We start from the raw sequence: 12954 nt of genomic DNA on the forward strand, positions 1-12954 counted from the left end.
TTTTACTGTCATACGGTAACTATTGAGCTAAGACATTCTGTCATTTTCTTAGGAACTAGAGAGAATTCATTTGATCCGCTGTGTGTTTGACTAATGTTACTGATTATTTTTCCTTTCAGCTATTTGTACAAGAATGAAATCCAATCAATTGACAGACAAGCATTTAAGGGACTTGGCTCTCTAGAGCAACTGTAAGTGACCACCTCCTCGTCCTCCTCTTCCTCCTACTCAACCTCTTCCTCCCCTTCCCCTCTGCACCTTCATATCTGATCTGTCCGTCTGTCCAAACGTCCTCCTTGCGACCCCCCAAGCCCCCACTGTCATACAGCCACTATGCATGCCATGTATACACTCACCCTTGTATGTTGCACTGACCTTATGAACCCCTGCAATGAGTAGCATGTCTCATTGTCCTAATGCATAAAGCTAGAGCATGAGATCCCCAGCCCTGCACCAGCCCTGCCTCTGTCCTGCCCTGCCCTGCCCCTCGCCTTCCACTGCCTTGCTCCTGCCCTGCCCTGTGCCTGCCTTGCCCCTGTCCTGACCCTCCCCTGCTCTGCCCCTCCCCTCCCCTGCCCTGCCTTACCCCAGCTGTACTGTAGCTAAGCAGATGCAGACTCAAGCAGGCCTTGGCTTCATGTGCTTCAGACTACAGATCCAGCTCCTGCTTGCCCCATGCACAGCTTGCCCTTCTCTGTGTGTCTTACATCCTCTGTGGGGACTACTGTACACTGACTACTTGTCTCACTCTTGACCTTAGTTGCGTTTGTCAATCTAGTTGTATTATGCGCTAGTTCTGTTATTTCATAGAGGGTCCCCACGCATTTCCCAAGCAGAGTGGTAGAGGTCACCATGTTGTTATTACATGTGCTTGTGAGACATACTTTCAGTATCAGCATGAGAAAGGGTGGCTCAAAATCTATATAAATGTGACCTTAAGCTATCATTATAACACCTTTACCAAATTGCATGTCATCTTAATGACTTGAATATGTTTATTTTTTAATTTATTTTACCTTTATTTAACTAGACAAGTCAGTTAAGAACAAGTTCTTATTTTCAATGAGGGCCTAGGAACAGTGGATTAACTGCCTGTTCAGGGGCAGAACGACAGATTTGTACCTTGTCAGCTCGGGGATTTGAACTTGCAACCTTGTTGAAAATGTTCAAAACATTCCAAAAAATAGATTAATTTTAATTATAATTTTTTTTTTAACTCTTTATTGATGTAACGATTTTATGATTTGTGAAATGTGTCCGGTGAATGTGTGCTCATACAAAACTTCCAACAAAGCAAACTGTCCATGCAGAGTAAGATATAAACGTGTATAGAGGATCACATCTGATTATTGTCACACATAGACCTCCAATGTCATTGAACTGAAATGGCCTTCTTTCAGCCAATAGTAGATGCCAAAAGTCCTTCAACTGTTGGAAAAGGCTGCACTCAGTGAGACTACTATTGTTGGTTAACCCTAATCCTTCTGGGTAGCTATATATATCACATGCCAGGTCGCAGTTGCGAATGAGAACTTGTTCTCAACTAGCCTACCTGGTTATATAAAGGTGGAATAAATAAAACATCAAGTTGCCTTCATATGTCAATCTTATAGAGGTACACTGACATCAGTCTAAAAAGGGTTGATATTACTGGATACTATATTTAGCAAAGTCATGTCCTCCATGTAGGCCGTTTGTGTCTAAACTACACCAAAAGAAAAATGGCTAACATGTATCTTCCCCCTCACAGCCGATGGTGGTGGTTGATCCTAGGGAAAGGCCTCGTGGCTGTTATTCCCTCCATAACCACATGCATAGCCACTGAACAAATGACTATTCATGAAGCAAAACCAAATCAAAGTCCAGGCTCTTTGCCCTGCAGCTGGTTTGAGTTTTGATACAGGAATGAAGGGTCTTATGCGTGGGTGATAAGTTCTGAACCACTTTAATGGCCCTCTGCTATTCTGTTGGTCTTCAAATATGCTATTCAAGCCGTAGGTTAGGTTGGGAGGGAATAAACATTTCTTTAAAGTACCGCCAGTCTCGGATTTAATGTCCTTCGTTCCCCTGCTATTTAAATGAGAGGATTTTTACTAGCATTTTGGCTTGTTGTTGAATATGTTCAATTCGAACATGCCTAGAAAGTCATTTAATGCCCAAGAGAATACAGAACATGAGTAGAAATGTACAGTAAGCACGTTTCTGCTCCTCTTCAACATATATCAACAATAGTTCCTTGTCACAATAAGTCTCAATTTGGTGCTTGAAATGTCTTGTAACGCTTTGTTCTATTACACTGTGCTTTAACTGTCAGGTTAGACATGTTTACATTTGATGTTGTTAAATCACTGACTTGTGACTCACATACATCAACTGGCTGTGATTACAGGGCTATACGTCTGTTGCCAAGTTCTCTCTCTTCCTCTCTCAGAGATGAAATATGGTTGTCTGTGTAATTCCTCTTGGCTGTCCAGTGTCGTGTTGTCCTTGGACCGTCCCCTGGCCAGCCTTAACACCGCTACTCTCTGATGAGAGAAGACAACACCCTAAATCTCTTTTAGACAGATGCAGGAAATCTTAGGTTGGATATCAACCAGACGTCCTTCACTAAGATCGTCGGCTGTGTCAAACTGAGGCCTCTATTAGTAAAGCTTGTGTGCTGTGCCAAAGTCTTAATGCATTTATTTTACATATGAGTCATGTGGCAGACGCTCTTATGCAGAGCAATTAGGGTCAAGTGCCTCACTCAAGGGCATAACGACAGATCTTTCACTTAGCCTATTTGGGGATTCGAACCAGTGACCTTTCAGTTACTGGCCCAATGCTCTTAAGCGCTAGGCTACCTGTCTACCTATAGTGTAGTAAGTGGATCTTGTGCTATATCCACTATTGCACAAGATCGTCATCATGTCTTTTATTGCTGATGAGTGCAGCTTGGCTCAACGTTTGCTTGCTTTGACTGTTGCTTTGTCTGTTTAATAAGCAAATATGTCGCTGAACCTAAAAGTTACTGTTCAGTGAGTAATTGGAGTTCATATTTCATTTGTCTAACCTTGCTGTTTCTTGCCATTAGTTCTGAGTTATGATTCATCCTAATCTGGTGATACTGTGCTGTGGCAACGATCTTTTCTCTTCCAGGTACCTGCACTTCAACAACATTGAGTCCTTAGAACCGGAATCCTTCACCCAACTCCCAAAGCTTGAACGCCTGTAAGTCCACTATCTTCTCCTTTCACTCTATTATACCAAGTGGCGTTCTTACTCTACGCTTCTCATTTTTCTAAATGATGGAGTGATGCATCTTAAACAAACAATAGGACAACTCTCCAAATGATAGAATGATTTGTTGTGGCTTGTACGTGCTTGTCGCCGTCAGTCTTCTACCTGAGCTGAACTGAGTGCAGAACAGACTTTACATCGTATACATGCTGGTAAATATACTTCAAACCCCACGAAATAGACTACATAATGTACTGGGAATAGAATGCACTGTTCCCAACTGACAGAGCCCTATGTGTTTGTCATGATGCTGGACTTTAAGTGGGGCTTTTCAAAGCAGTACAACTGTTGGATGACCTTTCAATGTTCTGAGATGCCTTCGTCCTCCATCAGGACAGCTAATCTCCTCAACAAGTCTCTTGAGGTCTAATGGGCCATTTTTAAAGCTGTTTGTCTGTTACGGGTAAATAGCTATGAGGACAGACTGGACAGGGATAAATGTGCCCAGCGCATGTGTTTGGCTGTATTTTCCCAGAGCCCTCACTCTGCCGTCTGTCTGGTACTCCTCCCAACCGTTCAAACTCAGGGTCCTTCTCATAGGTATTCTGAAAGGGCCCACAACCTGTTACGACTTCAGAGGTCTGTGTGCGTGTGTGTTCTCCACCGACTTATCAGACCTCTACGTGCTGTGTAGGACAGAAGTTGAGAGCCCAGGTCAGCTGGTTACCCTACAGGGCCAGAGGGTCCACTGATAACACCTGTGCCGTGTGTCTGGAGAGATATCAACTCTCGTGACACAACATAAGGGGGATTTACGAGAAAGGAACACTATGAGGGGACAAATGAAATAAAACAACTGTATTATTGAAGTAGCAGTAGATTCAGTGGATGAATAGAGTGGGTGTTGACATTCAGTGAACTGTGTCAGACTCTTGCTACCCCACTGGACCTGGACCTTCTGCCATATGGATGGATGGATGGCTGGCTGGATGGATGGCTGACCGGCCGGCTGGCCTCTGTTTTCATGCTTTCACGCCAGAGCTGAATTCCTCCTTCTCTCAGTGTTTATTGGCTACACCTGGAATCCTGCCACACACGTTCCCAACCCTCCCCAGAGAGGAGCCGCCTGCACACGGATGGAAAAGGGGAAGGAATTCCCAGGTGCACTGATTCTGGAACGTTTGTAGGGGAAGATCTCCATGAAAACAGATTGCCCAGTCTCGCTAGTTCATGGACAAGAGAAGTCTGGAAGATGTATCTATTTCCTGTGGATTGAAGAAAAGAATAAGAAGGAAAACGTCTTGTTGTTTCTTTTGATTTATGGTGATTGCTAACAAATATGGAGGTTTGGGCCTCCCGGGTGGTGCACTGGTCTAGGGCACTGCATCGCAGCGCTAGCTGGGCCACCAGAGACTCTGGTTTCGTGCCCAGGCTCTGTCGCAGCCGGCCACGACCGGGAAGTCCGTGGGGTGACACACAATTGGCCTAGCGTCGTCCGGGTTAGGGAGGGTTTGGCCGGTAGGGATATCCTTGTCTCATCGCGCACCAGCGACTCCTGTGGCGGGCCGGGCGCAGTGTGCGTTAACCAAGGTAGCCAGGTGCACGGTGTTTCCTCCGACACATTGGTGTGGCTGGCTTCCGGGTTGGAGACGCGCTGTTAAAGAAGCAGTGCTTGGTTGGGTTGGGACACATGGCTTTCGACCTTTGTCTCTCCTGAGCCCGTATTGGAGTTGTAGCGATGAGACAAGATAGTAATTACTAACAATTGGATACCACGAAATTGAGAGGTTTGTTGGCGTTGTTTGGGGAAAATGTTTCCATAAACATAGCCTTATTTATTAATTTATCTGTCATCAGTTTTCGATCCAGAATGTAATCTTCCTGTAAGATGGTTGTATGGTTGTGAAGGAAGGGGTCATGGACGGGAGCCTTGATCATGTGTCATGTGTAGTAAACTGATCATATTTCTTAACCCAGATCAAAATAATGATACAAAATCGTCAAATGGCCGTCTTGCAAAAAACATATGGCTCCCAATATGAGCCTGCGGGCCTACATCAAAGGGTCTGATGCTGTAAGTAATGTCTAGAAGTCATGTCAAAGTAGTAAGCTCAAGTAATCCATAGTAAATATACACATGACTCATGAGTCACTAACCTTATGTGCTTGTTGACACTGTGACATGCTGTAGCTTATAGGCATGATGCATAGAGATCAATCCGTTTAGAGCTCAACCCCTGTCAACCTACTCAACAGTCTGTCAGATGTACACATTGCACACAGCATGAAGTCTATAATTATCTATGACTTTATCTGATTGTCTGTGTCTGTCCCTCTCTCTTTTTCTCCTGCAGGTTTTTGCACAACAACAGAATTACCCATCTCGTGCTGGGGACCTTCTCCCATCTCCAGTCCATGAAGAGACTGTAAGTTCACTGACAAGGTGCATGCACAGGGCAGCTATTGTGTTGTCTGAGAATGCTTATCCACCAACATATGACTTCCATTACACAGAGGTGTCAGGGGGGAGAATACGAGCTGTGTTTCGACAGTACACCTCTCTGTCTAGGCCCCTCAAATTCAAATCTGGACCACGAAGCCAATTCAATTGCTTTTTTTTTCTTCCCCTCTAATCATGGACTGAGTTAAACCCATGACACCGGTTGGGTGCAATGAATTATCAAGCAGAACAGAAAAAAAGCGGTACTTTGGACCTCCCAAGGTAAGATTTGAACATCCTTGGCTTTGGCTGTGAGGGAGCGGACATTAGGATCAGTGGACAGACAGTAAATTAGGATCAGCGGACAGGCAGTACATTAGGATCAGCGGACAGGCAGTACATTAGGATCAGCGGACAGGCAGTACATTAGGATCAGCGGACAGGCAGTACATTAGGATCAGCGGACAGGCAGGACATTAGGATCAGCGGACAGGCAGTACATTAGGATCAGCGGACAGGCAGTACATTAGGATCAGCGGACAGGCAGTACATTAGGATCAGCGGACAGGCAGTACATTAGGATCAGTGGACCAGCAGTACATTAGGATCAGCAGACAGGCAGTTCATTAAAATCAGCGGACAAGCAGTACATTAGGATAAGCGGACAGGCAGTACATTAGGATCAGCGGACAGGCAGTACATTAGGATCAGTGGACATGCAGTACATTAGGATCAGTGGACCGGCAGTACATTAGGATCAGCGGACAGGCAGTTCATTAGGATCAGTGGACAGGCAGTAAATTAGGATCAGCGGACAGGCAGTACATTAGGATCAGCGGACAGGCAGTACATTAGGATCAGTGGACAGGCAGTACATTAGGATCAGTGGACAGGCAGTACATTAGGATCAGCGGACAGGCAGTACATTAGGATCAGTGGACAGGCAGTACATTAGTATCAGTGGACAGGCAGTATATTAGGATCAGCGGACAGGCAGTAAATTAGGATCAGTGGACAGGCAGTTCATTAGGATCAGTGGACAGACAGTACATTAGGATCAGTGGACAGGCAGTACATTAGGATCAGCGGATAGGCAGTACATTAGTATCAGTGGACAGGCAGTACATTAGGATCAGCGGACAGGCAGTACATTAGGATCAGCGGACAGGCAGTACATTAGGATCAGTGGACAGGCAGTACATTAGGATCAGTGGACAGGCAGTACATTAGGATCAGAGGACAGGCAGTTCATTAGGATCAGTGGACAGGCAGTACATTAGGATCAGTGGACAGGCAGTACATTAGGATCAGCGGATAGGCAGTACATTAGTATCAGTGGACAGGCAGTACATTAGGATCAGCGGACAGACAGTACATTAGGATCAGTAGACAGGCAGTACATTAGGATCAGTGGACAGGCAGTACATTAGGATCAGCGGACAGGCAGTACATTAGGATCAGCGGACAGGCAGTACATTAGGATCAGTGGACAGGCAGCTCTGGATAAGAGCGTCTGCTAAATGACTTAAATGTAATGTAAATGTACATTAGGATCAGCGGACAGGCAGTACATTAGGATCAGTGGACAGACAGTACATTAGGATCAGCGGACAGGCAGTACATTAGGATCAGTGGACAGGCAGTACATTAGGATCAGCGGACAGGCAGTACATTAGGATCAGTGGACAGGCAGTACATTAGGATCAGTGGACAGGCAGTACATTAGGATCAGTGGACAGGCAGTACATTAGGATCAGCGGACAGGCAGTACATTAGGATCAGAGTTTTACCTTCCCCTATTACGTTCTTCCCCTTTTCAACATCTTACTCTGAAAAATACTTCCAAGATGTGTTGAACCCAGAACCAGTATGCTGTGGTTGAGAGGTACAGTAGACAGATACGACAACTGGCAACGTGGGAGGAATGGGATTCAAAAACAATATTTCCCTCTGATTATTACAGCACTCAGATTTGGAGGATGTTCAGAGTGGAATCAGATTAAATGAGGATATTACTGTCTCCTGGAATGTACAAATCTCCCTGAAACCTGAAGAGACCAGTAGAAGAAAGGATAAATAGAAAATGAAGTGCCAGCCAATCTGTACTCTGGAGCAGAGAGACAGTTTCCCACAGCAGGAAAGGAGTTCTCCCAAAAAGGCCATGCTGAGTCAGTGTTTGGACTGAGCTGGGCCTAGCTGTGTGGCCTAGCTGTGTGGCATAGCTGTGTGGCATAGCTGTGTGTGTGCATGTGTGCGTGTTTTGCCAGTCTCAGTCCACACTGGTGAGCAGCCAGAAAGGATTTACTCTACCTTCCAGACAGACACAGCCCACTACTGACTCCAGACAGACTCAGCCTTCTACTGACTCCAGATAGACTCAGCCCACTACTGACTCCAGACAGACTCAGCCTTCTACTGACTCCAGACAGACTCAGCCCACTACTGACTCCAGACAGACTCAGACTCCAGACAGACTCAGCCTTCTACTGACTCCAGACAGACTCAGCCTTCTACTGACTCCAGACAGACTCAGCCTCCAGACAGACTCAGCCCACTACTGACTCCAGACAGACTCAGACTCCAGACAGACTCAGCCCACTACTGACTCCAGACAGACTCAGCCTTCTACTGACTCCAGACAGACTCAGCCCACTACTGACTCCAGGCAGACTCAGACTACAGATAGACTCCAGACTGATTCAGCCCAGTACTGACTCCAGACAGACTCAGTCCACTACTGACTCCAGACAGACTCAGTCCACTACTGACTCCAGACTGATTCAGCCCAGTACTGACTCCAGACAGACTCAGCCCATTACTGACACCAGTCAAAATGTTTACCCATACAATCTCACAGCTTTGTGCAGGTGCAGGATACACTGACAAACAGGTCATTAAAAACAGCTAAAACGCTATATTTAGAGCACTATTATAAACAGGCATGAGATGGTCTGTAATACTGTAATCTATCCCACCCCCCTCTCTCAGTCACTCTCTCTCTCTCTTCCCCTCACTCTTCCCCTCACTCTCTCTCTCTGTCGCTCTCTCTCTGTCACTCTCTCTCTCTTCCCCTCACTCTCACTCTCTCTCTCTGTTGCTCTCTCTCTCTCACGTTCTCTCTCTCTTCCCCTCACTCCACCACTCTCTCTCTCTGTCGCTCTCTCTCTCTCTCACGTTCTCTCTCTCTTCCCCTCACTCCCACCCCTCTCTCTCTCTCTGTCGCTCTCTCTCTCTCTCACGTTCTCTCTCTCTTCCCCTCACTCCCACCCCTCTCTCTCTCTGTCGCTCTCTCTCTCTCTTCCCCTCACTCTTTCTTTCTCACAAACGCTTTATTTCTTTCTTTCTTTCTTTCTTTCTTTCTTTCTTTCTTTCTTTCTTTCTCTCTCTCTCTCTCTCTCTCTCTCTCTCTCTCGCTATCTCTCTCTCTCTCGCTCTCTCATGCTCTCTCTCTCATGCTCTCGCTCACTCACTCTCTGTTTCTCTCTCTCCTCTCTCTTCCTCTCACGGTCTCTCTATTTTTCTCTCATCCTCACTCTCGCTCTCGCTCTGTGTGCAGGCGTCTGGACTCTAACACTCTGAACTGTGACTGTGAGCTGCTGTGGCTGGCTGACCTGTTGAAGCAGTATGCTGAGTCAGGCAACGCCCAGGCTGCTGCCACCTGTGACTACCCCAGACGGCTGCAGGGACGATCTGTGGCCACACTCACCGCTGAGGAGCTCAACTGTGGTGAGGACACACACACAGGCGCCTGTGCTTACACACGCACACACACACACATTACGTACACAACACACATGCGCGCACACACTCATGCTCACTTAGTAGGTTGGCATTTATTGTCATGAATCTTGTTTTGGAGGCAGCTCTGCAGAGTGGTTACCAGCTGCCACAGCCACAAAGTCACATCAATCTGATTTTAACCTTAACCTTAACCCTAACCTTAACTCTGCTGCTAACCCTAATGCCTGAACTTAACCTTAAATTAAGACCAAAAAGCCAATTTTTTGCAGCGGACCTATCTATCAGAAATCGCAGAGTTCTGCCTCTAGGGTCAGATTCATGACAATAAACGTCAACCTGCGCTCACTTAGCCAGCTGTGCAGAATATTTTAACTGTGGCAAAAACAGTGGCTCACACTCCGAGGTCCGTGTAAACACACTGATCCCTTCTTTCACATACCATCCACTTCACTGAAACCCCAACTCACTAGCCACATAAAGCCTTACCTGTCCCTTTAGCTGTTGACAGGGGATTTCTCCATGTGGGTCCCTGCTGTCTGTCTGTCTGTCTGTCTGTCTGTCTGTCTGTCTGTCTGTCTGTCTGTCTGTCTGTCTGTCTGTCTGTCTGTCTGTCTGTCTGTCTGTCTGTCTGTCTGTCTGTCTGTCTGTCTGTCTGTCTGTCTGTCTGTCTGTCTGTCTGTCTGTCTGTCTGTCTGTCTGTCTGTCTGTCTGTCTGTCTGTCTGTGTCCTGTCTGCATTGTCTCTACTGGGGATGGTCTGTGTTCTCCAGCCAGCTGTTGTTTCACCACGGCCCCAGCAGATGAGGTCCTGGGCTGGGTAGCATGCCACTGCTCTGCCACTGCTCTGAGCACCAGAACCCAGTAGCCTGCCTCCTGGATCCCACTGCTGGCTTTCTTCTGAAGCTAAGCAGTGTTGGTACTGGTCAGTTCCTGGATGGGAGACCAGATGCTGCTGGAAGTGGGGTTGTAGGGCCAGTAGGAGGCACTCTTTCCGCTGGTCTTACACAATCTCCCAGGGCAGTGATTGAGGACATTGCCCTGGGTAGGGTGCTGTCTATTGGATGATAAACAGGTGTGCTGCCTCTCTGTGGTCACTCAAGATCCCATGGCACTTATTGTAAGAGTATGGGTGTTAACCCTAGTGTCCTGGCTAAAATCCCAATCTGACCTTCATACCATCAGGGCCACCTAATCATCCCCAGCTTACAATTGGCTCATTCATCCCCCTCCTCTCCCCTGTAACTATTCCCCAGGTTGTTGCTGTAAATTAGAATGTGTTCTCAGACAACTTAACTGGAAAAATAAGGGTAAATAATAGTTGATGATGTTACTTTAGCTAATATGGTGACAATGATCTAGGCTGTTTTTTTTGCATGGTCACAGATAGCTAATGTGTTGTGTATTGAAATCTACAAGCGAAAGGAAAAGGTGAGCGGAGGAGAGCTCATAGATGTGAGGAATATAACAAGCTGTTTATAAACTACTGTTCAAAATTTTGTGGTCATTTAGAAATGTTCTTGTTTTTGAAAGAAAAGTACATCTTTGTCCATTAAAATAACATCAAATTGAGCAGAAATACAGTGTAGACATTGTTAATGTTGTAAATGATTATTGTAGAATAGTTGAGTATCTGGAGCATCAGCATTTGTGGGTTTCAGGCTTACAGGCTTACAGGCTCAGAAACAAAGACCTTGAAACTCGTCAGTCTATTCTTGTTCTGAGGAATCAAGGCTATTCCATGCGAGGAAATTGCCAAGAAACTGACGATCTCGTACAACGCTGTGTACTACTCCCTTCACAAAACAGTGCAAACTGGCGCTAACCAGAATAAAGAGGAGTGGGAGGCCCTGGTGCACAACAGCCACAGAGTCTTGGCTGAAGACGACAATATCACCAGCAGCTGGCTGGTTATAAAATGTACCGGCAGGATAGAACAGCGGCGTCTAGTAAGACAAGCGGACAAGGGTCTATATATTTTTGTAAACAACAGCTGGTGCATGAAATCTAAGGAAGTCTCAACCTATTGCTCACCTGAGGTAGAGTATCTCATGATAAGCTGCAAACCACATTACCTACCGAGAGAGTTTTCATCTATATTCTTTGTAGCTGTTTTACATACCACCACAGTCAGAGACTGGCACTAAGACAGCATTGAATGAGCTGTATTCGGCCATAAGCGGAATAAGAAAACACTCACCCAGAGGCGGCGCTCCTAGTAGCCGAGGACTTTAATGCAGGGAATCATAAATCAGTTTTACCAAATTTCTATCAGCAACAGGAAAATAATTCTGGACCACCTATACTCCACACACAGATATGAATACAAAGCTGTCCCTCACCCTCCATTTGGCAAATCTGACCATAATTCCATCCTCCTGCTGCCTGCTTACACGCAAAACTTAAAGCAGGAAGCACTAGTGACTAGATCAATAAAAAAGTGGTCAGATGAAGCAGATGCTAAGCTACAGGACTGTTTAATAGCACAGACTGGAATATGTTCCGGGATTCCTCCAATGGCATTGAGGAGTACACCATATCTGTCATTGGCTTCATCAATAAGTGCATCGATGACATCATCCCCACAGTGACTGTACGTATATACCCCATCGAGAAGCCATGGACTACAGGCAGCATCTGCACTGAGCTAAAGGGTAGAGCTGCTGTTTTCAAAGAGCGGGTCTCTAACCCGGAAGCTTATAAGAAATACCACTATGCCCTCCGACGAACCATCAAACAGGCAAAGCGTCAATACAGGACTAAGATCGAGTCATACTACACCGGCTCTGACGCTCTTCGAATGTGGCAGGGCCTGCAAACCATTACAGACTACAAAGGGAAGCACAGCTGAGAGCTGCCCAGTGACACGAGACTACCGGACGAGCTAAACTACTTCAATGCTCACTTCGAGGCAAATAACACTGAAACATGCATGAGAGCATCAGCTGTACCGGAAGACTGTGTGATCGCGCTCTCCGCAGCCAATATGAGTAAGACCTTTAGACAGGTCAACATTCACAAGGCTGCAGTGCCAGACGGATTACCAGGACGTGTACTGCGAGCATGCGCTGACCAACTAGCTAGTATCTTCACTGACATTTTCAACTTCTCCCTGTCCGAGTCTGTAATAGCAACATGTTTTAAGCAGACCACCATAGTGCCTGTGCCCAAGAACAGTAAGTTAATGATTGTGGTCTACAGGAAAAAGAGTACCGAGCACGCCCCCATTCTCATTGACGGGGCTGCAATGGAGCAGGTTGAGAGCTTCAAGTACATTGGTGTCCACATCACCAACGAACTATCATGGTCCAAACACACCAAGACAGTCATGAAGAGGGAATGACAAAACCTATTACCCCTCAGGAGATTGAAAAGGTTTGGCATGAGTCCTCAGATCCTCAAAAGGTTCTACAGCTACACCATCGAGTGCATCCTGACTGGTTGAATCACTGCCTGGTATGACAAGTGCTCAGCCTCTGACTGTAAGGCGCTACAGAGGGGAGTGCGAACGAACCAGTACATCACTGGGGCCAAGCTTTCTGCCATCCAGGACATCTA

The 12954-nt window shown here is 46.3% G+C and overlaps 1 protein-coding gene across 2 annotated transcripts in view; it reads left to right on the forward strand.

Annotated features, from left to right (window-relative positions):
- Nucleotides 1–12954, forward strand: part of LOC115146348 (peroxidasin-like) — a 92989-nt gene that overhangs the window by 35942 nt on the left and 44093 nt on the right. Inside the window, exons 4-7 of one of the 2 annotated variants that reach the window (XM_029688376.2) lie at nucleotides 120–191; nucleotides 3139–3210; nucleotides 5574–5645; nucleotides 9216–9385. In XM_029688376.2, the coding sequence (XP_029544236.2) occupies nucleotides 120–191; nucleotides 3139–3210; nucleotides 5574–5645; nucleotides 9216–9385 (386 nt within the window). The remainder of the gene's footprint in view (nucleotides 1–119; nucleotides 192–3138; nucleotides 3211–5573; nucleotides 5646–9215; nucleotides 9386–12954) is intronic. The other variant, XM_065004272.1, reaches the window with a different exon arrangement.

The sequence above is a fragment of the Oncorhynchus nerka genome, linkage group LG18 (assembly GCF_034236695.1).
Source record: "Oncorhynchus nerka isolate Pitt River linkage group LG18, Oner_Uvic_2.0, whole genome shotgun sequence".
Lineage (NCBI taxonomy): Eukaryota > Metazoa > Chordata > Actinopteri > Salmoniformes > Salmonidae > Oncorhynchus > Oncorhynchus nerka.